This window comes from Mirounga leonina, unplaced genomic scaffold, assembly GCF_011800145.1.
Source record: "Mirounga leonina isolate KUSES-001 unplaced genomic scaffold, KU_Mleo_1.0 Mir_165, whole genome shotgun sequence".
NCBI classification, from domain to species: Eukaryota; Metazoa; Chordata; class Mammalia; order Carnivora; family Phocidae; genus Mirounga; species Mirounga leonina.
The window spans coordinates 45,080,598-45,104,731 of record NW_023270415.1 but is presented as its reverse complement, the minus strand read 5'-3'; the positions used below and the strand labels follow the sequence as shown (position 1 = coordinate 45,104,731).

Genomic DNA, 24,134 nt, shown 5'->3' with positions numbered 1-24,134 from the left:
ATTGTGAGTTCTCTCAGCTTCTCTTAGTGGGAAAGATTTTCAGCTGCATGTGATCTCCGGGAGTTGTTCTTTTTCAGTTCCCTTGTAATTTTTTTTCCTTGAGAAATTGATTTTGTTCGTTTTTTTAGAGTGTTTTTTAATGATGCAGAGATTGGTATTGAGCTAAATAGTCAAGGGAGTTCCTCCGTAGATTGCTAGGTCTCTTCTCACAGGTCTTCTGTGATGTAGATTTTATTTGCATTACCTCCCAAACTCCCATTGCTGTTTTTCAACTCAGCAAAGTTATTGGCCTGTGTTTGAGTTTACTTTTCCCTGTGTTATAATCGATCTAAAGCATGGGTGACAGTAGGGCCTATTTCTTTCCCCTTTCTTAGGAATCTCAGTCCGGAAATCCCTGATACCTAATGTTTGAAAATAGTTGTTTTCTATGTTTTGTTGAGTTTTCTAGTTGTTTACTACAGATAGATAATTCTGGATCTTGTTACTTGCTTATAGTTGGAAGTGGAAATTCTGTATGGAGCACTTAAAATCTTTAAGTTGTTTGAATTTTCAGTAGCCTTTAACATGGTTACTACCTTCTTGTCCTTCATGTCAGCATTTCTTAAATATATTTTCCTGAGATGTTTTCTCTTTGACCCTTATTTCTTAGACACTCTTTAATCAAATGATATTTAGTCAAAACCAGTTCCTGGGGACGTCTGGGTGGCTCAGTTGGTTAAGCGTCTGCCTTCGGCTCAGGTCATGATCCCAGGGTCCTGGGATCGAGTCCCGCATCGGGCTCCCCACTCCACGGGGAGCCTGCTTCTCCCTCTGCCTCTGTCTCTCTCTCTCTCTGTCTCTCATGAATAAATAAATAAAATCTTTAAAAAAAAAAAAAAAAACCAGTTCCTGTTGATAATGTCTCTTTAATATTTTGAGTAACTTCTCCTCATTCTTACTGCTAATAATGTATTCTATGCATCCATATTTTGAATCTGCTCCTAACTATAGTTTACCTTCTCACTTTTGCTTACTGTATATATTTCCACTGCATTAGAGAAGAAGTGATTTTTTATTTTTTTGAATATTGTTGACACACAGTGTTACATTAGTTCAGGTGTACACATAATTCACATAGTGAACATAGTACACATAGGTTCACATAGTGACTCAGCAAGTTTACACATTATGTATGGCTACCAGAAGTGTAGCTACCATTTGTCCCTATCCATCGCTATTATATCATCAACTATAATCCTTATGCTGTGCTTTTTATTCCCATGACTTACGCATTCCATAACAGGAGGCTTGTATTTCCCACTCTGCTTCACCCATTTTGCCCAATCCCCCACCTCTGTCCCCTCTGACAACCATCAGTTTGTTCCTTGTATTTATAGGTCTGATTTTGATTTTTACTCATTTTTCTAAACATTCCATGTATGAGTGAAATCATATGATATTTGCCTTTCTCAGTCTGACTTATTTCACTTAGCATGATAACCACTAGGTCCATCCAGTGTTGTTTGAAATCTCAACTTTTTTTTATGGCTATGTAATATTTCAGTGTGTGTGTATATGTGTGTGTGTCTGTGTGTGTGTATACCACACATTCATTACCCATTCAAAAACTGATAGACACTTAAGTTGCTTCCACATCTTGGCTGTTGTAAATAATGCTGTGATACACATAGGGGTACATATGTCTTTTTGAATTAGTGTTTTCATTTTCTTTGGGTAAATATTCAGTAGTAGAATTACTGGATCATATGGTATTTCTGTTTTTAATTTTTTGAGGAACCTCCATACAAGTTTCCACAGTGATTGTACCAATTTACATTCCCAGGAACAGTATATGAGGGTTCCTTTTTCCACATTCTTGCCAATACTCGTTATTTCTTAAGTTTTTTATTTTAGCCATTCTGGCAGGTGTGGGTGATAACTCACTGTGGTTTTGATTTACATTTCTCATGATTAGTGATGTTGAGCATCTTTTCATGTGTCTGTTGGTCATCTGAATGTCTTTGGAGAAATGGCTATTCAGATCCTCTGCCCATTTTTAAATCAGATTGTTATTAATTAATTAATTAATTTTTTGGTGTTGTGTAAGTTCTTAATATATTTTGTATATTAACCCCTTATTGGATACATCATTTTCAAATATCTTCTGCCGTTTAGTAGGTTCTCTTTTTTGTTTTGTTGATTGTTTCTTTTGCTGTGCAAAAGGTTTTTATTTTGATGTAGTCCCAATAGTTTATTTTTGCTTTTGTTTGTCTCGTCAAATTGACATATCTAGAAAAATGTTGCTATGGTTAATGTCAGAGAAATTACTGCCTGTGTTTTCTTCTAGGATTTTTATAGTTTCAGGTCTCACCTTTAAATCTTTAATCCATTTCAAGTTTATTTTTGTGTATGGTATTAAAAGGTGATCTAGTTTCGTTCTTTTACATATAGCCATACAGTTTTCCCAGCACAGACTTTTGAAGAGACTGTCTTTTCCCCATTGTATCTTCTTGCCTCCTTTGTCAGTGATTAATTGACCATACAATTGTGAGTTTATTTGGGCTCTCTATTCTGTTCCATTGATCTGTGTGTCTGTGTACTGTGCCAGTACCATTATTGTTTTGATTACTACAGCTTTGAAATGTGTAATTGTGATATCTCTGGCTTTGTTCTTCTTTCTCAAGATTGTTTTGGTTATTCAGTGTCTTTTGTGGTTCCATACAAATTTTAGGATTGTTTGTTCTAGTTTTATGAAAAATGCTGTTGGTATTTTGATAGGGACTGCAATGAATCTGTAGATTGCTTTGGGTAAAATGGGCATTTGAACAGTATTTGTTTTTTCAATCCATGGGCATGGAATTTTTTTCTATTTGTGTCATCTTTAATTCCTTTCATTAATGTTTTATGGTTTTTGAAGTATAGGTCTTTCACCTCTTTGGATATGTTTATTCCTAGGCATTTTATTCTTTTTGGTGTAATTATAAATGGTGTTGTTTTCTTAATTTTTCTTTCTGCTACTTTGCTTTAGTGTATAGAAATGCTACTGATTTCTAGGTATTAGTTTTGTGTCCTGCAAGTTTACTGAGTTCATTCTTACTTCTAGTAGTTTTTTTGTGGCATCTTTAGAATTTTGTATGTACAGTGCTATGTCGCCTGCAGGTAGTGACAGTTTAACTTTTTCTTTACCAATATGGATGCCTCTTATTTCTTTTTCTTGTCTGATTGCTGTGGCTTGGATTTCCAGTACTATGTTGAATAAAAGTGGTGAAAATGGACATCTTTGTCTTGTTCCTGATCTTCAAGGAAAAGCTCTCAGTTTTTCACTATTGAGTATGATATTCACTGTGGGTATTTCATATAAGGACTTTATTGTGTTGAGGTATTTCCTTCTAAGCCCACTTTGTTGAGAGTTTTTATATTGAGTGGGTGGTGAATTTTGTCACATGCTTTCTTTGCATCAATTGAGGTGATCATATGATTTTTATCCTTTGTTTTGTTTATGTGGTGTATCATGTTGATTTGTGAATATTGAACCGTCCTTGCATCCCTGGAATAAATCCTACTTGATCATGGTGAATGATCTTTTTAATGTATTGTTGTATGTGTTTAATATTTTGTTGAGGATTTTTACATCTGTGTTCATCAGGGAAATTGGCCTATAGTTTTCTTTTTTTGAATTGTCTTTGTTTGGTTTTGGTATCAGGGTCATGCTGACCTTGTGGAATGTATTTGGAAGCTTTTCTTCCTCTTCTATTTCTTGTGATAGTTTGAGGAGAATGGGTATTAACTATTCTTTAAATGATAGAATTCACCTGTGAAGCCACCTGATCCTAGACTTCTATTTTTGGTAAAGTTTTGATTACCAGTTCAATTTTGTTACTAGCAATTGGTCTGTCCAGATTTTCTATACGGGAAATGATCATTTTTAAATAGAGCACCTTAACATGTTTTACAAAGCTTCTTTAAAACCTGACCCTGCTTTCTCTACTTTCTGGTCACTTTTTCTTTATTCATATTGAATTATTTTGATTCTTCATACATGTTTCATTTGTACTGAATTAATTTTGGTCTGTCAAATACACCATGCTTAATCCCTCTCACCTCTTGAGTCCAGCTTATCTGCATATGCTATACATGTAAATGATTTTTAAGAAGGCAAAACAAAATGGAAACACATTTTGTTACAGCAGGCAGTCAGAGTATAAAACTAAAACCTCATAAATGAAGTCAAAGTACAAGTGAAAATACTTGCAGCTTAAACAAAGGCTAATTTACCTTATGTACAGATAAGAAAAAGACCAAAAAAAAAAAAAAAAAACCACACAAAAAAAATCAGTAGAAAAATGAGCAAGGGAAATGAATAGATGGTCTAGTTTCATAACAATGTTAAAAGATACTGTTTCACTCATAAAAAGAGAAATGCAGATTAAATCTATTCTGAGTAACAAGTTTTTAGCTAACATAGTGAATGAAATCCAAATATATAGTTAAGTACTTTGTTGGTCAACTGTAAAAAAGAGGCTCTCTCATGTACTAATGGTAGGAGAATAAATTGGTATAAGCCCCCTGGAGGGCAGTTTGCTAATATCTATCAATATACATATATATTTATATAACATACAGTTATAGTAGATAAAATGTAGAACTTAATCAATAACTTTAGTGATTACTATGTAGTTATTATAGTGATTTATTAGTTATATTGTATTATTTGTTATGACATGATTATGCCTATAGCATATATACTTGTTTATCAACACATATGCTTCTATATTTTTGTGTGTGTGTATATATGTGTATGTGTGGTCTCTGGACCTCACAGGTTCACTTCTGGGATTTTATCCTGCAGATGTACTGGCACATGTGTGAATTGACTTATGTATGCATTTATCCAGTGCCATGTAGTTTATAATAGCAAAAGGGAACTTAGATATCCATAAATAACTGATTGGTGAGTAAGAGATGCTACATCTTTGCAATAGTGTAGGATATAGATGTAAGAAAGAAAGACTGAGGATGCTTTCTATGTACTTGTGTTGTAGAAATCTCCAACATAGTCTACATGTTGTTAAGTGAAAACTGCAAAGTATTTAATAGTGTGTATAGAAAAGAGTGTGTATAAAATGCTATCTTGTATGGTAAGTAGGGGGAGAAATAAAAATATATATTCATATTTGTATAAAGATTTCATAAGCTAATAAAACTAGTTATTTCAGGTGTTTCTGGGCAGATTAAGAAGAGGGGTTGAAAGGAAAGTATTTACCTTGTTTTTTTTATATTGCTTGATTTTTGAACAATGTGAACATATTTCCTCTTAAAAATAAAATTAAAAATTTTATAAAAGATCTTAAGGAGAGTATTTTCTTTCTATTTTTTCTCATCAGTAAGCTAAAAAAGCTGAGTGAAGACAGTTTGACTAAGCAGCCTGAAGAAGTTTTTGATGTATTAGAGAAACTTGGAGAAGGGTAAGTACAAAAAATATGAAAGTAGCCTTACGTAATGACAAAAAATTTTCAAATACTATATAATCTTTCACTAGCATATATTTTCTTCAGTTGAATAGGAGTAATATAGAGGGAACACACCTCAACATAATAAAGGTCATATATGACATGCCCACGGCAAACATCATATTCAGTGGTGAAAAACTGAAAGCTTTTCTTCTAAGATCAGGTGTATGACATGGTGAACACTCTCACTGCTTTTATTTAACATAGTATGGGAAGTCCTAACTGGAGCAACTAGGAAAGAAAAAGAAATAAAAATATCGGAATGAGAAAGGAAGGGATGAAACTGTCTCTATTTGCTGATGACATCATATTATATATAGAAAATCTCAAAGAATCCATCAAAAAGTTGTTAGAATTAATAAAATAATTAATAAATGAATTATAGTTACATCAAAAAGAAGGAAATAACCTAGGAAAAATTTAACCAAGGAGGTGAAAGATCTGTTTACTGAAAACTGTAAGACATTGATGAAGAAATTGACACAAATAAATGGAAAGATACTCTGTGCTCACGGATTGGGAGAATTCATATTGTTAAATGTCCCTGTTACCCAAAGCAATCTACAGATTCAGTGCAATCCCTAACAAAATACTAATGGCATTTTTCACAGAACAAACAATTATACAATTTGTCTGGAACCACAGAAGACCCTAAATAGCTAAAGCAATTATGAGAATGAAGAATCAAGCTAGAGGTATTATGTTCCCTGATTTCAAACTATATTATAAAGCTGTAGTGATCAAAATGGTATGATATTGGCATAAAAACAGATATCTAGATTAATGAAACATAATAGAGAGCCCAGAAATAAACCCGTGCATATCTAGCCAATTAATTTAGGACAAAGGTGCCAAGAATATACAACGGGGAAAGGATAGTCTCTTTAATAAATAATGTTGGGAAAAATGGATAGCCACATGCAAAAGAGTGAAATTGGACTTCTGTCTTATACCATATGCAAAAATCAACTAAAAATGGATTAAAGACTTGAATGTAACACCTGAAACCTAAGACTCAGGGAAGAAAACATAGGCAGTAAGCTCCTTGACGTTAGTCTTGACATGACTTTTTGGATTTGACACCCAAAGCAAAGGCAACAAAAGCAAAAACAAAACAAGTGGGACTACATCAAACTAAAAAGCTTCTGCACAGTGAAGGAACCATCAATAAAATGAAAAAGCAACCTGTGGAATGGGAGAAAATATTTGCAAGTGATACATCTGATAAGGGGTTAATATCTAAAACATATAAAGAACTCATACATCTTAATAGCAAAAACCCAGACATTTCAATTAAAAAATGCATGGAGGATCTGAATAGATGTTTTTCCAAAGAATACATCCAGATGGTGAACAGGGACATGAAACATCACTAATCATCAGGGAAATGTAAATCATAACCACCATGAGATATTACCTCACACTTGTTAGAATAGTAATTATCAAAAAGACAAGAAATAACAAGTATTGGTGAGAGTGTGGAGAACAGGGAACTGCTGTGCACTGTTGGTGAGAATGAACATTGGTGCAGCCACTATAGAAAACAGTATGGAGGTTCTTCAAAATATTAAAAATAGAACTATCATATGATCAAGTAATCTCACTTCTGGGCATATATATGAAGGAAACAAAGTCACTGTCTTGAAGAGCTATTTGCACCTGTGTTCACTGCACCATTATTTACATGGAAACAATTTAAGTGTCCCATTGATGATTGAATGGATAAAGAAAATGTGGTATATACAGATGGTCCCCAACTTACATGGTTTGATTTATGAGTTTTCAACTTCATGATGGTGTAAAAGTCATATGCATTCAGTAGAAACGATATGTTGAATTTTGAATTTTAATCTTTCCTGGCCTAATGATCTACAGTATGATACTCTTCTTGTGGCAGTGGGCAGCAGAAGTAAGCCACAGCTCTTATTTATTCATGTAAGTGAAGGTAAACAATTGATACACTTACAACCATTTCGTACTCATACAGCTGTTCTGTTTTTCACTTTCAGCACAGTATTCAACTAATTACATGAGATATTCAACACTTTATTATAAAATGAGCTTTGTGTTAGATGATTTTGCCCAACTATTGGCTGGCATTAAGTGTTCTGAACACATTTAAGATGGGCTAGGCTAAGCTATCATGTTCAGTAGATTAAATGTATTAAATGCATTTCCTTCTTGTGATATTTTGAACTTACTATGGATTTATCAGGACATAACTGCTTTATAAGTCAGGGAAGATTTATATATACAGTGGAATATTATTCAGTCACAAAAGGGCATTATGCTAAATGAAATAAGTCATAGTAAAATACTGTATGATCTCACTTATAAGTAGAATCTAAGAAGCCAAACTCATAGAAACAGAGAACAAATTGGTGGTTGCCAGAGGGTGGATCATGGGGAGTGGGGGAAATGGGTGAAAGTAGTCAAAAAGTACAAACTTCTAGTTATAAGATAAATAAGTTCCAAGGATGTACATGTATAGCATGATGACTAGTTAATAATAGTATGTTAAGTATTTTAATGTGGCTAATAGAGTAGGTCTTAAAAGTTTTCATCATAAGAATTTTTTTCTTACTGTGAGCTAGTAGATGTCACCTAAACTCGTGGTAATCATTTTACAGTATATACATAAATCATTATGTTGTACACCTTAAACTAATAAATGTTATATGTCAGTAAAAGTGGAAAGAAAAAAAATAGTAATAGTAATTAATATACTTTGTAGCAGTAAATATGTATTTATAAAGACTGGATTGTGTTAGATCTGGTAATAGTGTTTTCAGAGAAATATATATATATAAGAAAGGCAGGAAATGTGTTGTAAAGTGACTCACAAGAAGTTTATTAGTTCGTTCTGTATGGTGTTCTTATTAATAAACTTGAAAGATTTTGACTTTTTAGGCAAGTGAACATAAGGCCATCAGGACATTGGGACTCATTTTACTTGGGGAAAAATGAATAATAGATTTAAATAGAGTATCTCAGTGAGACAGAGGAATAGTTGATATGATTTTAAAATAATTTATGAATATGAATTTAAAATAATGTTTCGTTTTTAGCACATAGGGTCATTTAATAAAATGGCAGAGTATAGAAGAATGTTCAAAATAATAAAAGGCATAAAACAGAATTAAAATGGTATAAACCAACAAGAACAAGGAAAAGGAAAAAGAGAAACAAAAATGTAAAGTAATAAGCTAAATGTAAGTTGGAAGGAATAAAATGAAATATATTTTTCACTAAATGTCAGTTCTCCCATTAAGGGACGCCTGGGTGGAGCAGTCAGTTGGGCATCTGACTCTTGGTTTTGGTTTGGATCGGGATCTCGGGGTCATGAGACCAGGCCCCATGTAGGGCTCTGTGCTTAGCATGGAGTCTGCTTGGAGTTTTTCTTTCCCTCTACCTTTGCCCCTCCTCCTGCACTCTCTCTCGCGCGCGCGCTCTCTCTCTCTCTCCCAAATAAGTGGATAAATCTTAAAAAAAAAAAAAGACAAATTAGTAGGGTCAATTAAAATGTAAAATCTAGCAATATGCTATTTATAAAAGGCCTGTGTAATACAAAGGGTTGGAAATGTAGGGATATTTCCTATTAGAGATACCAGATAAGAAAGATAATCATACAAATAAAAATAAAAAAATAGGAGTGGCAATATTTATATCCAGTAAATTAGTTAAAGTTAAAAGATCTCAAGTGAATAACGAGGGTTAATATCCAAATAAAGAATAAAGAGGGACATGAGATAATGACTTAAAAGACAATTTATATGAAATGTGTATGTGTCAGTCACCAGGACAATTAAATTTGTGAAGGAAAGCTATTAGAAATGTCAGGGGAATCTAATAAAAGTTTATTCAAATGGGAGATTCTCATATTGCTTTCAGAACTGATTAAGAGTAGCAGAAAAAAAGGACAAAGATGGTGTAAATATTATAATCAATAAACTTGATTATATATATCTACATATATATAACTACATATATTTTGGCGTTCCTTTTTTTTTGGTATGTTAATGGAGCATAGATTAACGAATTCCAAAGAAAAGATTTTGTATGTCTCATTTTTTATTATAGTCTAAAATGAGAAAGAATTACAGTATAATAAAATCCATACTTACTGAAAATTAAGACACATAATCTGAGGTAACCTAAAGATTGAGGAGGAAATTATGAATTATTTAGACAATGGAAAAGAAACAAATGCCAGTATCTGTGGAATCCAGAGAAGCTGTAATTAGGGGAAAATAGTTAGTCTTAAATAACTTCATTACTAAAAAAGAAAGACCAAAAGAAAAAAGAACTTAGTGCTTATAAGTGAACTTAGAAAAATAATAAAATATACCAAAAAATTAGGAAGAGAGAATTCATAAAAGAAATATTTTAAATTAATGAAATGGAAAATAAAATTCAAACACGATAAATACAAAAGCAGTTTCTTTGAGCAGATCAGTAAAATAGTTAAACCTCTTCTGACTTTGACTAAAGAAAAAAGAGCAAAAATAGAAGATTTGGAATAAGAAAGAAGATACAACCAAAGATAGAGAAACAATTTGAAGAATTAAGAGACCACTATATGCTGCTCTAATGACAACTCATTTAGTGGTTGAAAAGTTGATGCTTTCATAATAAAATTTAAATCATGTAAATTGACCCCCAAAGAAGTTAAAACTGAAATGGATCAATTACCATGGAGAAGATGGAAGGACAGTTAGGTATCTATCTATGAATTAAAAAGATAGCAGCTTGGAACGCCTGGGTGGCTCAGTTGGTTAAGCATCCTTAAATCTTGATTTTGACTCAGGTCACGATTTCAGGGTCATGAGATTGAGCCCTGTGTTGGGCTCTGCTCAGTGGGAAGTCTGCTTGAGATTCTCTTTCTCCCTCTCCCTCTGCCCGCCCCCCCCACCACTTGTGTGTGTGCACACTCTCTCAAATAAATAAATAAATCTTAAAAAAAAAAAGATACCAGCTCATAGCACCAGTATTCACAAGAGCCAGATGTGGAAATGTCCATCAACTGGTGAATGGAAAAAGTGTGATATATCTGGACAATGGAATATTATTTAGCCATTAAATGAATGAAATACTGACACATGCCACAGAATGGATGAACCTTGAGAACATTCTGTTTAGTGAAAGAAGCCAGACACAAAAAGTCACATTATTATATGATTCCATTTATATGAAGAATCCAGAATAGATCCATAGAGACCAGAAAGCAGATTTCAAATGATCTGGAACTAGATAGAGGTAATGGTTATACAACATTGAGAATGCACTAAATGTCACTGAATTGTATACTTTAAAGTGTTTAAAATGGCGAATTTTATGTTATATGCATTTTACTAAAAAAAACCCAACAACCCAGCTAAGTCTTTTAGGACACATAATTGCAGTTATTTTTATGAAGCCAGAATAACTTTAATATCCAGACCTAGATGTATAAAAAAGAAAATTCATCCTTACTTGGCTACCCATAATGGTTACCATGCTCTCTTTATCTCTGGTGGAAAGATGCTGCTAGTTCTTTTCACTTCTTTATGGTTCCCATCATTCATTAAAATTGGAGAGTCCATTTCACTGTTGGCATCCCTGACCTGCATTATAGAGCTTCCAGTGATGCTAGGAAAGGGAGTATCCTCTGGATCCTCTCAGTGAAGATAGTTAGGGGTTAGGTGAGCAAGTCACATATGATATATCCATTCCAGTATTCGATATACTTGAACCTTTGATCCTTCCCCTAATGTATACTGAGGATCACTGGCATTTCTGTGTAGATCACTTAAGAGTCCAGGTTTCAGTTAACTAGCTGAGCATACTGTTAGGGGCACTCCCAACTGTTTGAGATAACACACTGGTCTGGAATTTCTGGTCTTGCATCCATATCAGTGAATTCCTTTCTCACTGGAAATCTTGAAATCCTATATTCTTTAGAATTCTGCTGATAAAAACTGACAAAATCTCGTAACTTTTTTGGTATGAATAGTAGGTCCTCTTGCATCAGATTTTCTATTCATTCTCCTGGTGTCTGGAGATTTGAGTGTAGTTTTAGGACTGGAAGCAATGTGAGTTAGTGGAGGAGGGTTTACATTTCCCTGAAAAGTGACTGCCTCAGGTGAGGTCATTATGGAGTCTTTAGGCATTGTGAGGCTCATCTTCTTGGACTGGGGAATAGGGTTGCTTTTGTTGGCAAGGGATGCCTTTAGGACTTGGGGGGTTCAAGGTACTCAGATTAATAAATACCTACTTAAATGTACCATTACCAATTCTCTGGTTACCTCTCTTTATAGTTAAAAGCCTAACTTTAACAGAATAGAGCTGGTGATGTTGTGAATTTAGTTTGCAATGTAATTCAGCTTCCAGCTTAGATTAGACCTTGAGTTTGTTTTTGGAAGTCTCAGCCCTGTGCCTACAAGAATTAAGAAATTCTTTTGGGGCATTCAGAAGTTTTCTGGTTCTCAGCCTTGAGCTGGAGGTTTAAGCTCTGAGCTTGTTATATTTGTTATATAACTTGTCCAGTGTAGGCCAGGGCAGCTAGCCTGTTCTATAGTATTTATACTCTTATTTTCACCATAGCATTCTTCTTCTTCTTCTTCTTTTTTTTTTTTAAGATTTTATTTATTTATTTGACAGAGAGCAAGCAAGGACGAGTGCAAGCAAGGGGAGTGGGAGAGGGAGAAGCAGGCTCCCCACTCCCCGCTGAGTACTCTATGTATTCTGGATATAGAGAGTTTATTATAAAATTAGGAGCTCAAATGATTTATGGAAGGGCCACACATGCAAAGGTCATCAAATCTGCTGCTGAAGGTCAGAGAAGCCAACACTGAATATCTCAGCCTGAAACACTACAGTGGGTGTTTCTTAAAAGCTCACTGGGGATCTGCTGGAATCCTTAAGAGTCTTTGAGAAGCTCCCGCCCCGCCAACTATCTCATTCAGTAGCAGCAGTGTGGTGGTTATCAAAAGCTCTGCCGGAGGCCGCTGTGTCTGTCGTACCTGCCAATTCATTTGCTACAACTACATCTGGAGAATGATGGTTTCTCCTTAACTTTTTGCCATTCAGATTTCATGCATATTCTTCTTATTGTCAGACTCTTAACTGGGATTCATTCAGGGAAAGGAATTTTGGGAACCACAAGATGTGGTTCCCAGCTTCTCTTTTGCTATGATGAGACTTCAGAAGGGAGTGATAGTGTTGCTTAATTCATGATAGATAATCCAGCACTGAATTCTTTATTGACTTTTGAGGAAATATATATACACACACATAGGTTTATATACATGTGTATGTATACATACATACATGACTTTTAAGGGGATGTGTGTGTGTGTGTGTGTTTATGTGTATAAATTAGGACTACACACACACAGTGTCTCTGAGTATCAAACTAAATTACTTTGGAACATTTAAAGAAACAGGATAGGATAAAATTCATTTTGTTAAGGTAGCTGTTTTATCACTTATTTTTCACTTATTTTAAGAGATCATAAATTTGAAAGTGATTTTGCATAGCTTTCTAATATTAGGAAACATTCTGTGTCTTCCAATGGCTTGTTCTTTCTCTTCTATAGAAATGATATAGTGAGAAGAATATGATCTTTGGAATCCTTATATGTTTAAATTCTGTCCTTGTTGGTTACCACTATTGGAGTCTCTGTTTCCTCATCTCAGAAAATGGTCATGGTAGTATTTTACCTCACAATTGAGAGGGTTGACTTTGATAATGCTCGTAAAACACCAACCCTAGTACCTGGCTGACAATCAGAACAGTAAGTGCTAGCAGGGTTTACTTTGTCTTCTCATTCATACCAAAGTATACGTGGCTTCTCTCTCTCATTGTTTCTGCTTTTTAAAGCACAGAAATATTTACTTGGCAAAATTTCAAGGGTTATAGCAGAGATGCTTTTTGGGCAAGTGGAAATTAGATCCTCTTACTACCTGTCAGTGTGTGGTCTTGCTTCTGAGGAGGAGAAAGAGCGTTTGAGGAGACCTTGGATGTGTGACTTAGAGGAAACCAGATTCCCTGTGTCTCTAACTTTGGTCCGCTGTGGTCCTCAGCTGAGGGTTTCACGTGTTTTTATACAGTCTGAACAGGCATGGGACTTTGATATTCTGGGGATGATTTTGCTTAAGGTGAGCTAAGCCTTTTGTGCTAACTTGAGACTTTGGCTGTTTTTATTCTACATTTCATTCTTTTAATTTCCATTTATATCTTCTTAATGCTGCATTTGTTTGAGTTGACAAACCGTAAGTCTTTCTTTCATTCATAAGAAAAAAGCAAATCTTTACATATTAACTTGTTGATTTTAGTAGATTTTAAGTATATAATTGAAACATTAAAGCTAAGGTATAATTCACTTTTCTTGTTTACTTTGATTTATCACTATTAAGTAGTGTTTTAAATTGGAAAAGACTACATGCAAAAACTTGTAGATTTTTCTCTAATACTTACGATGTTTGAAAGGAAAAAAATAAATGTCTTGGTTTCTTTTAGATCTTATGGAAGTGTATTTAAAGCAATACATAAGGAATCTGGTCAAGTTGTGGCAATTAAACAAGTACCTGTTGAGTCAGATCTTCAGGAAATAATCAAAGAAATTTCCATAATGCAACAATGTGACAGGTATGAAGAGATTTTATTTCTTTATTTACCTTCATTTTGATGAATTTTGCTGATAATGCATAAGAAAATACATTTTTTGGTCATCTGGTTAGTTTTCTGACTTTGAATCTGAAGTGAGACTAATCCTTCAGGGAAGATGAGGATAGTTTTGTACGGTTGTCTTTAGGACTTACAGTTCTAAAGCAGAATTGATGTTATAAAGCAACATGTGGTCATAGAAAGCACTCAAGCTGTTTTCCCATTTGGGGAGCAAATTTATGGGTGAAAATTATTTTTGATGTTAAGGGGGGGGTCATTTAACAGTCTTTTTATATAATTGTTTTTACTGATTAAAAACAGCCATGTTTTTTGTAACTCTAATTCATTCAACACTTACCGAACATTTCCAGTGGGCCAGATACTGTACCAGGATCTAGAAATACCAAGAGAATGAAGATACTGTTTTTCTTCTTGAGGAGCTGGTAACCTCTTTGGGAAGACAGATCCTTAAAGAAATAGCTGTGATACACACAGTCAGCTATGCTTTCTGTTGCAGGGGGTGATGTGAGAGCTAGGAGGCAGGGCACCTCCCCCAGGCAGGAGTTATGAAGTCTGGCATGCTGAGGAAGAGTTAGTTAAAACTGGGTGAAGAAATGGAGGGATGAGAGACAATAAAGAGAATTACAAGAAGAGAAGTGAAAAACAGCTCCCTGGTATGTGCTGTTTTGACAAGGTTTAGAATTACTGGAGTGGAAGGTGTGAGACAGAGAGACTGGTGTGAAATGATTTGGGATAGGTAAGTCGAGCTGGTCATGAAGCGTCTTATATGCCCTATTAAACAGCCCGGTCAGGGATGCAGAGTTTATAAATTAGGACTATGTTTAGCCTATAGTTACTTAATTGAAAAGAGATTTTATTACTCTCCCTTTACAGAAGGTCTGTAGTAGCAGCAACAAAGTGACAAGTGTCTCAGGCTTCTTTTCTTACACTGTGCTGAACTTAGTATGTGCTCTTTGTCCCCATGCTTATTAGCGCATGGTTATAAGAGGGCTGCTCTTGCTCTAGCCGTATGTTTATGTTCCAGGCAGAAGGAAAAGGGAAAAAGCAGGAAAGGGCTTTCCCAGAAACCCTCAGCTTACGTTTTATTCATCAAAATTGATTGAGTCACATGGTGTCTTTCAGCTGATGATTTAGTGGAGTCTGAACACACTGTCACCCCAAATCTAATCAGAGCCCTGTTAGTAAGAGAGCTATGAAAAACTTTCCCTTCCAAAAGTATGTAACATCCTTATATTGTAAGTCCTTTGGCTAATGAGGTGACTGAATAATCCTAGAGGAACTTTGTTTCTTGAGCCTATTCAGTTTTCCTTTTCTTTATTATATGCTATATATTTGGATTATATTATATATTTTTCATAAAGACTGTATAACTGGAAATTCAAGTGGTTATAGAAAAAAATAATACATTCCTCAGCTCCCAGACCAAAATATGTAATTCCAAAGTTTTCCCAGATCTTGCTATTAATACGGTAATTTGATAAGAATGTGGTTCCCACAATTTGGTGTAGAAAAGGAAAAATTGAGCCTAGAGTAGTGTTGGGCCCATCAGGTACTTAATACTTGTGTGTTGCTGTTATTACTTTATTATTATGGTTAAATATAGTTTAGGGACTAGTGTTGTCCTTTAGAGATTTTAATTGAGTGTGCTCTAGGAAAGGCAGGGTCTCAATTATTACCTATTATACATCTCTTCCTCTAACCTTGGTGCATCTTAGGACCTATCAGCTCTTGCTCACATTTCTTTCTCAGCTTCCTATTTGTTCACTTTGCTTTCATTTTTGACTCCTCCAACTCATTTTCTACCTGGAAGCTAGAATCCAAACCTAATCAAGCCATTCTCAGTTTAAAACCATAAGTGTCCCATTGCCTGGATAGATCCAGTCTCCTAAGGATGGCATATAAGATTCTTCATAATTATGCTTATGCTTCCAATCTTCTCTCTTACCTGTGTTTCTCTTTAAGCACATGTTTACTTGTATTCTCTATCACCTGACTATTAAATTCTGTGAGGGCGCCTGGGTGGCTCAATTGGTTAAATTCTGTGAATTTGGGATTATGTCTTATTAAGTGCCCTTGGACCTTGCCACATAGTGGTTATTCAAATACAGGTATTACTGATTCTTGTCTGGGCGACTCAACTGGACAAGATCCAGATTAATATTCTTAGATCAGATTTTTAACTGTTGCAGAGAAGCCTCTCAAATTCCTGTTCTGTTTGTGGCATCATCACCTACTTAGTCTTTGCACAACAAAACAGAGTCGTCTTTGTTTCTTTTTCTGGTACTTATGATGACACCGTCTTATAGATTCTCCTGAAATGTCTTCACTATCTTTATCCTTCCCTTCATTCCCTGAGAAAAGGAATCATATTTCTTACCACATACGCAATGCCTAGCACTGTACTTTTTTTTTATTGAGTGAATGTGAATAGATATGGTATGTATAAGAAATATGGAAGCGCATTATACGTTGAGGGAACCGTAGGGAAATCTGGTCCTTGTTATATACTTTAAACTACTAAGGGGAAAGAAAAGGAAAGAATAAAAGGGGAAGAAAATCCACGTTTCTAGAAATTTTGTACCACTTTATAACAGAATGCTCTGTACCTAGTAGGGATGTCTCAGATATTTGTTGAATGAAATAAATAGATGGGCGAAACAATTACTGGTAAAAAAAAATGGCTCATGCCTTTTGGATTTCACTTTCAGATTCACTATTCATATGAAATAGTGAAGGATCAGAAAAATTAGTAGGTTAAAAGATCCTAAAAATGCTAAAAGATAAGGCAAGTGAAAAATAAACTAGGAAATAACAGGAGCATGTATTACATTTTAGCTACTAATTACTAATGGTAATGTAGATGTGTTAACTGGGAAACTGACATAAAAATGATTTGCAAGAGAACAATACAAACTGAAAAATTCCCACTTACAGCAGTGGAATTTGGTTAGAGAAAATGAGATTTGCATTTCTGAAACTGAAATAAAGTCTATTCAGTTAGTTGAGCACTTGGCAAATTGTCTTGCTTTCTACACTCCCAGAAGAGACCAGAGGGTGTTTAAATTTTTTTTGTTCATTTTAGTAAATGTTAAACATGTGTTTAATACTGCATTTTGGCATAAATTTTGAGGAAGCCCATCTGCATTGTTTATTACAGAATCTTCTGTGTCTAGTCCAGTGCTTGGCACAGAATAGACATTTAATAAATATTTGTTGAATATATAAATCATAAAATGTTAATGCTACACTAGATCTCTATTAGTTTAGAGTTTTGCAAATGTACTCTGCTCTAAGGAGGTGGGGGTATTTTCCTTAAACAGTGAAGAATTGAGCAGAATGAAAAACTTTAGTCATTGCTTTTATCTTTTTTCTATATTGGGACTCATTCTAAAATTTTATTTGAGGAAAAGGCTCCTGGTACTAAAGCATATTTTAGAACTATTTTACAGGTACAGAAGATGAGACCTAGAGATTTTATGTGAATTGTCCAGGATCACACAGCTAGTTAGGGACTGGGATGCTGTAAGAACCCACATTTGCTGACTCCAGGGCCAGTGCTGAAGAAAGCAAGGTCTACAGAAAAGATTCCAGCAGTTCAAACTGAAGCTTGGGGTAGAGGCAGGAGCTGGGCAGTAATACCTGGGAATATGTGTGCTAGGTAACGTGGATCCAAGGGAACCACAGTTGACACAGCCCCTACATTCCTGGTTCTTACGCTCCTCAAGGAACTTCTCATATATAAGCCAAGAGAAGTGTGTTGTTACCACATGCATCAAGGCACACACTTATTCACTTATTCACTCAACTGATATATGTTGAGTACCTACTGCCAAGGGTAGTCTTTATGTGTTGCTCACAGGAGATAAAACAATGAATGAGTCTTAGACTTCAGAGGGACTTTCAGTCAGAAAGAAGAGGCCGATGACTGGATGTGCTGTTTTAATACAGTGTGGTAAGAGCTGTGATGAGGTAAGTATGGGGAACTCTGTAGGTTGGAAGGCATATCTAACATCTCACCATTGGAGATTCCCAGGGAAAGCTACCCCAGGGAGGTCATACCCAAACTGAGTGACTTTGGATGACTTAGATTTGGGGGGCAAAGAGGAGAGGTGATCTGTGTGTTGGGAATAGCACATTTTTCGCTGGTCTGCTCAGAGGCTTAGATCAGTGTCGTCCCTCTCCTACCTGTTCTATTTGCTGTTTCTGGGTAGAATTCCATTTAAACACTGTTAGTGGGGGCCTTCCCCCTATCCCCTCAAAAGTTTGAAAATCAGCATATTGAAGGATTTGTGATGAGTTTTGGCAATTTGTATCAGTTCACGTATATGTATATTCATTTTTGGATGGGCCAAGAAATGAATTGCTGTGATTTGGGTTTATATTGGGAACAGTTCAGTTTTCATAGGAGAATATTCATCTTGCTTTTGTTTGTTTTTTTTTTAAAGATTTTTATTTATTTATTTGAGAGAGAGAGCACATGAGAGGGGGGAGGGTCAGAGGGAGAAGCAGACTCCCTGCCGAGCAGGGAGCCCGATGCAGAACTCGATCCTGGGACTCCAGGATCATGACCTGAGCCGAAGGCAGTCGCTTAACCAACTGAGCCACCCAGGCGCCCCTCATCTTGCTTTTGTAAAAGGACTATGTTACCCCATTAAGTTTAAAACGCTATTAAGATGGTAGAAGGATGTTAATGAAACTTATGTAGTGAAAAATAGCCATTTCTTAGTATTTTAATTATCACATGCTCAGAATGGGAAGACTTAGAAAATGTTTGCAAAAGATGTATCTGTTAAGGACTGTTATCCAAAATATACAAAGAATTCTTAAAACTTAACAAGAATATAAACAACCCAATTAAAAATGGGCCAAAGGCCTCAAGAGAGCCCTTACCAGCAAAGATTTGAAGATTCGCAGATGGCAAATAAGCACATGAAATGATGTTTCACATCCTATTTCTCACATCAGAGAAATGCAAATTAAACAACAGTGAGATACCACTACACACCTATTCAAATGGGCCAAATCTGGAACATCGACAACACCAAATCTTGGTGAGGATATGGAGCAGAAGGAATTTCCATTTGTTGCTGGTGGCAATGCAGAATAGTACAGCCAGTTTCCAAGTCAGTTTGGTCGGTTTCATATAAAACTAAACGTACTTTTAACCATATGATCCAGCAGTCATACTTCTTGGTGTTTACCCAAAGGAGTTGAAAACTTATGTTCACATAAAAACCTGCACATGGATGTTTATAGTGACTTCATTAATAATTACCAAAAACTGGGAAGCAACCAAGATGTCCTTCAGTAGGTGAGTGCATAAATAAACTGTGGTACATCCAGACAACAGAATATTTCTCAGCACTAAAAGGAAATGAGCTATCAAACCACGAAAAGACATAAGGAAACTTAAATGCATATTATTAAGTGGAAGAAGCCAATCAGAAAAGGCTACATACTATATGGTTCCCACTATATAACATTCTGGAAAAGACAAAACTATGGAGACAAAAAAAGGATCAGTGATTGCTAGGGGTTAGGAGGGTGAGAAGGAGGAATAGGTGGAGCACAGAGGACTTTTAGGATAGTGAAACTACTGTGTATGATGTGTCAGTTTAGATTAGATTTCTCAGTTGTTTCAAATGTACCACTCAGGAGGGGGATGTTGATGATAGGGGAAAGCTATGCATGTGTGGGGGCAGGGAGTATATAGGAAATCTCTGTGTCTTTCACTCAATTTTGCTGTGAACCTAAACCTCAAAAAACAAAAATCTATTAAAAAATACCTTTAGCAGTACATGGTTACCTTCAATTAAGATGAAATTCAACGTAGTATAAAAATGTAATTACCTTTTAGGCGGTAAAAATGAACATTTGAATTTCCATAAGAAGCTTAAACATAATGATTCACTACAAATAATTTGTACTGCGAGTAATGTTTATATAAGGTGCAAATAGACAAGAAGAGTTTGTAGTGCTTCTTCCATTTTTCTCTCTGGTCACTTCTCATTTTATACAGTTTCTATCTTGAATTGTGATACTGGCGGAAGACTGGCAGGATAAAGGGTGTAGAGGAGGTGTGAAAAGGATACAGGAATGGAAAGGATATGGTCATTAGGCATGGAATGAGAGGAGCACCCCCCCCCAAAAAAAAAGTTGGGGAAGATGATACGTAGTTCCACTGGGTTGAAGGTGTTAAAGAGGGGAAGTGAAATGAATACAGGGGACAGGAGAAGGAAGCGGTGGGAGATGGCCCGGGTGAAAGGAGAGGAACATGGCTCATGATTGTCTCCCCAGTTATCAAGGCATCATGTTTCACCTTTGCTTCCTAATGTGTGCAGTAATTTGACTTGTGTCTTCCTTGTCCCTCCACCCAATGGAATTTCCTAAGTCATATTGAACTATTTAGCAGTGCCAAAAATGTACAGAATTGCTGGGTTCTCATATGTCTTGTAAGTCCATACAGCGACTTAGTCAAGATTCTTAGGAATTACGGCTGAATTAAAATTTTGTGTGTTTCTTAAAATTATATAAATAACATGGAGCTTGTGTCTTGAAGGAAACTCTGCCTCCCCTCTAGCATTTAAGAATCAACATGTGGTTAAAAAATGATGTTAGGGGCGCCTGGGTGGCTCAGTTGGTTAAGTGACTGCCTTCGGCTCAGGTCATGATCCTGGAGTCCCTGGATCGAGTCCCGCATCGGGCTCCCTGCTTGGCAGGGAGCCTGCTTCTCCCTCTGACCCTCCCCACTCTCATGTGCTCTCTCTCTCATTCTCTCTCTGTCAAATAAATAAGTAAAATCTTAAAAAAAAAAAAAAAGATGTTAGGATGTCTGAATAACCATACAGTTAGTTAACTGGCTGATTGAACTGAACGGTTTCAGCTTTGGCCCGACAATCTTGTATACGATAATCCTCTTTAAATGCTATTTGATTGTATTATTTTCTTGCATAGATTTCTTCAGGGATTCCCCATTGCCTTCACTGGCATTTCTGGTCACTAAAGTCTACCCATTTTTCTCCCTAGCTTCTGCCCTTAGGCCATATATGTTGTTCAGTGAATGTTGATTATTTTAAAGTGATACATGAATGAATGATGAATGAATTTGAATGAATGACGTCTATGTCAGTGGAAACAGCCTGAGTTAGAAACCCCAGGTCTTGTGCTCGCTGAGCATATTTGTACCTATGTATGTAATTTTTTTAAATTACAGCTTTAAATTTTAATCTTCATTTGCCAGTCTTAAATTTATGTTAAGTGTGCTATTGAAGGGAGGCACAGGGGATAAAACACTGAAGAAGACTTGCTTACTGCCTCCTAGCTTGCCAGTCTATATCATTATCAAATTCTGTTGAGTGTACCTTGCAAATATCTCTTGAATTTGTTCTCTTTTCTGTTTCTTTTACTCCCACTCCAATTCACCACATCTCTTTTTAAAAATGTAGGTTTTATTATTGTTTCGGTATGGTGAAATAAATTATTATACTTACAGATCCCAAGAGATGCAAGCCTGCCATGCAAGATTGGGTGAAGAAAGTGAGGGAAGACATACAGGGAAGCACCAGGATCAGTTAGGAGGCAGAGGGAGAGAGCAGAAAACATGGGGAAGAGCCTTTATTGTGGTTCTGTGGGAAGGAATGGATGAGCTAGCGTAAACAGGTTTAGGATTGGTTAGTTCAGAATGATTTCAGTGGGCTCTGGGGTGTAGGGCAGTCCCTCGTTGTCTGGTATTTGGCTCTGGGTTGATGAGGTTAGGGAAACAGTGGCCCTGGAGGTGGTTGGGGGTATGGACTTCTGATTGGTTTGATTGCATATGAAGGGAACACTCACAGGTGCTACCTCTAGGAATGAGCTGATCCTGAGAGGGACAGTGGAGGCCTCGTCAGCAGGTCTCAGATGTCAAAGCATCATAAATACAGAAAATAAAAAGATAGGCACAATACAATCTCTTGCATGCTTAGATTAACATGATCTTCTAATTGTTCTACCTGTGTCCATATTTGCTTTCCCACAATCTAGCTTTGATGCGGCAGCCAGAGAAATCTTAAAAGTATACATTAGGTCATGTTATTGCTCTGCTTAAAATTCTTCTCAGATCTGCTTTTACATATCCAATAAAGCCCAATTTCCTTACCTTGGTTTTGAGGCCTTTCATTATCAGACTTCTGCCTCTGTCTGCAACTACATTGTATTCAACCGTAGTCTTCACTCACTTTATTCTAGGCACACTCATCTTTTGATTTCTTGAGAATGATTTGCTCTTTCTCTCCTCAGGGCCTTTGCACAGACAGTTCTCGGTGCCTGCATGCTCTTTATCTGGTTAATGTCCAGCAAACCTTTGAATCTTACCTTAAATGTTGTTCTTTTGGGAAGGCCTACATTAAGTCCCTTCTGTTAATTTTTCTGTGATTATTCCTTTGTTCACTTATTCACTGCTTTCTTTTGTACATATAAGAAGGGAGGTACTGAGGATAAAATGGAGAGCAGACCAGATTGGCACCTAACCTCATGAAACTTCTTTTCTTCTGGGGGAGGCAGATAAAAGTCAGTGACAAAGTAATTACAAGATATTGTAAGTGCTTTAAATTTGTAAAAGAAGTATTGATGTAGAAGCTATCAGAGGATGACCAATTGCAGGCCACTATTCTATATAAACCTTTGCGGTTAAGCATTTTTTCTTTTCCAAATCTAAATTGTAATCCACAGCCATTCAATGGAAGGGGGATATTTGGTTGTTAAAGCTCACCCCTGTCTGCTTTCAAAGTTTTTCCATATACTCTAGTGCTTTCCAAGTCAGGGACTACCATGGAATATGGATGTTACTCCATTCTTTCATATGAACTAAGAACAGTTTTATTGGAGAAATGATGAATGCAAAATAAAGTCTCAGCCAGTTTATCTCATGGCAGCCCCCTCCCCCTTTTAAATCACAGTTAGTAATTGTATTTATCTGTGGGTTTACTTCTCTAATACCAGTGTATTTCATGCTGGTGTGTGCTCTTTGAGAATCAGAATTGTGTTTGTGTGGTTCACCACTGCATATTGAACATCTGGCGTAAGCAGAGGGTCAATGAATGAATGTTGAATGCATGATAGAAACTGTATTCAGGTATGTGTCCTTAATGTGGCTATTTAGCCCTATCTGCTTGAATACTTTTCTAGGTTATAATTATTGAGGCCATGTTTTATGATATAGAACTGTTGGACCTTGATCCATGTACTTGATTGTGTATTAGAATGGACCACAAAGTATTTTTTGGAGAGAATTTTGCCTGTCCCCAAAGCCATTCTCTTGACTCATCCCTAAGGAGAGATAGAGTTGCTTCTTCAGGTAGCTGCCCAAGTTAGAATCCCTAATTTTCATAAGGGCTGTCAGTCCTACCCTTAGAACTGCTGATTACTCTTGCAAGATAAAATATATGTTTTCTATGTGCTTTTCAGTGAGTATAATTGAATTCATTGTTACCTAATACTTTCAAAATTTTAAATGAGAACATTAATATTTAAAGAAGCTCTTTGAAGGCTATTCTCCTGGAGTGAGGTTTAACTGTGGGTCTATATCAGAGTCGCCCATAGAGCTTTTAGAAGACCTACTGAATTAGAACCCCTAAGGTGTGGGACCTGGGTCACAGGTGTTTCTGATGCATAGCCAGGTGTAAGAGCAGTACTCTTCTGTAAAGGTTTCTACACAGGCACTCATACCCCAAAGAAGTGTATGTAAAGAAGGCTTTTTTGTTTCCCATAAGTTGAAGTTCGTGGTGTGTAGATTAGTTTCATTTGTTTGTAAACAAGCACTTTTCTTCAATGGTTCAGTGAACACTTAGGAACTCCTGATATTTACTTTCCATCTCAGCACCTACCAAAGCTGAGTGTATCTGCAAATGTAAGGTGTGAGATGGGGAGTGATGAGAGATGTGGGTAGAAAGGTAGACTTGGAAAGGTCTTCTATGTGATATGAAGCAGTTAAGATCTTTTTC

General features: G+C 36.0%; 1 protein-coding gene across 3 annotated transcripts in view; it reads left to right on the top strand.

Annotated features, from left to right (window-relative positions):
* The window catches only part of STK3 (serine/threonine kinase 3), a 274,685-nt gene that overhangs the window by 36,441 nt on the left and 214,110 nt on the right, over positions 1–24,134 (top strand). Inside the window, exons 2-3 of one of the 3 annotated variants that reach the window (XM_035011608.1) lie at positions 5,364–5,444; positions 13,990–14,118. In XM_035011608.1, coding sequence (XP_034867499.1) covers positions 5,364–5,444; positions 13,990–14,118 — 210 coding nt within the window. Of the gene's footprint in view, positions 1–5,363; positions 5,445–13,989; positions 14,119–18,016; positions 18,127–24,134 lie in introns of those variants that run through there. The other 2 variants (XM_035011610.1, XM_035011609.1) reach the window with 2 other exon arrangements.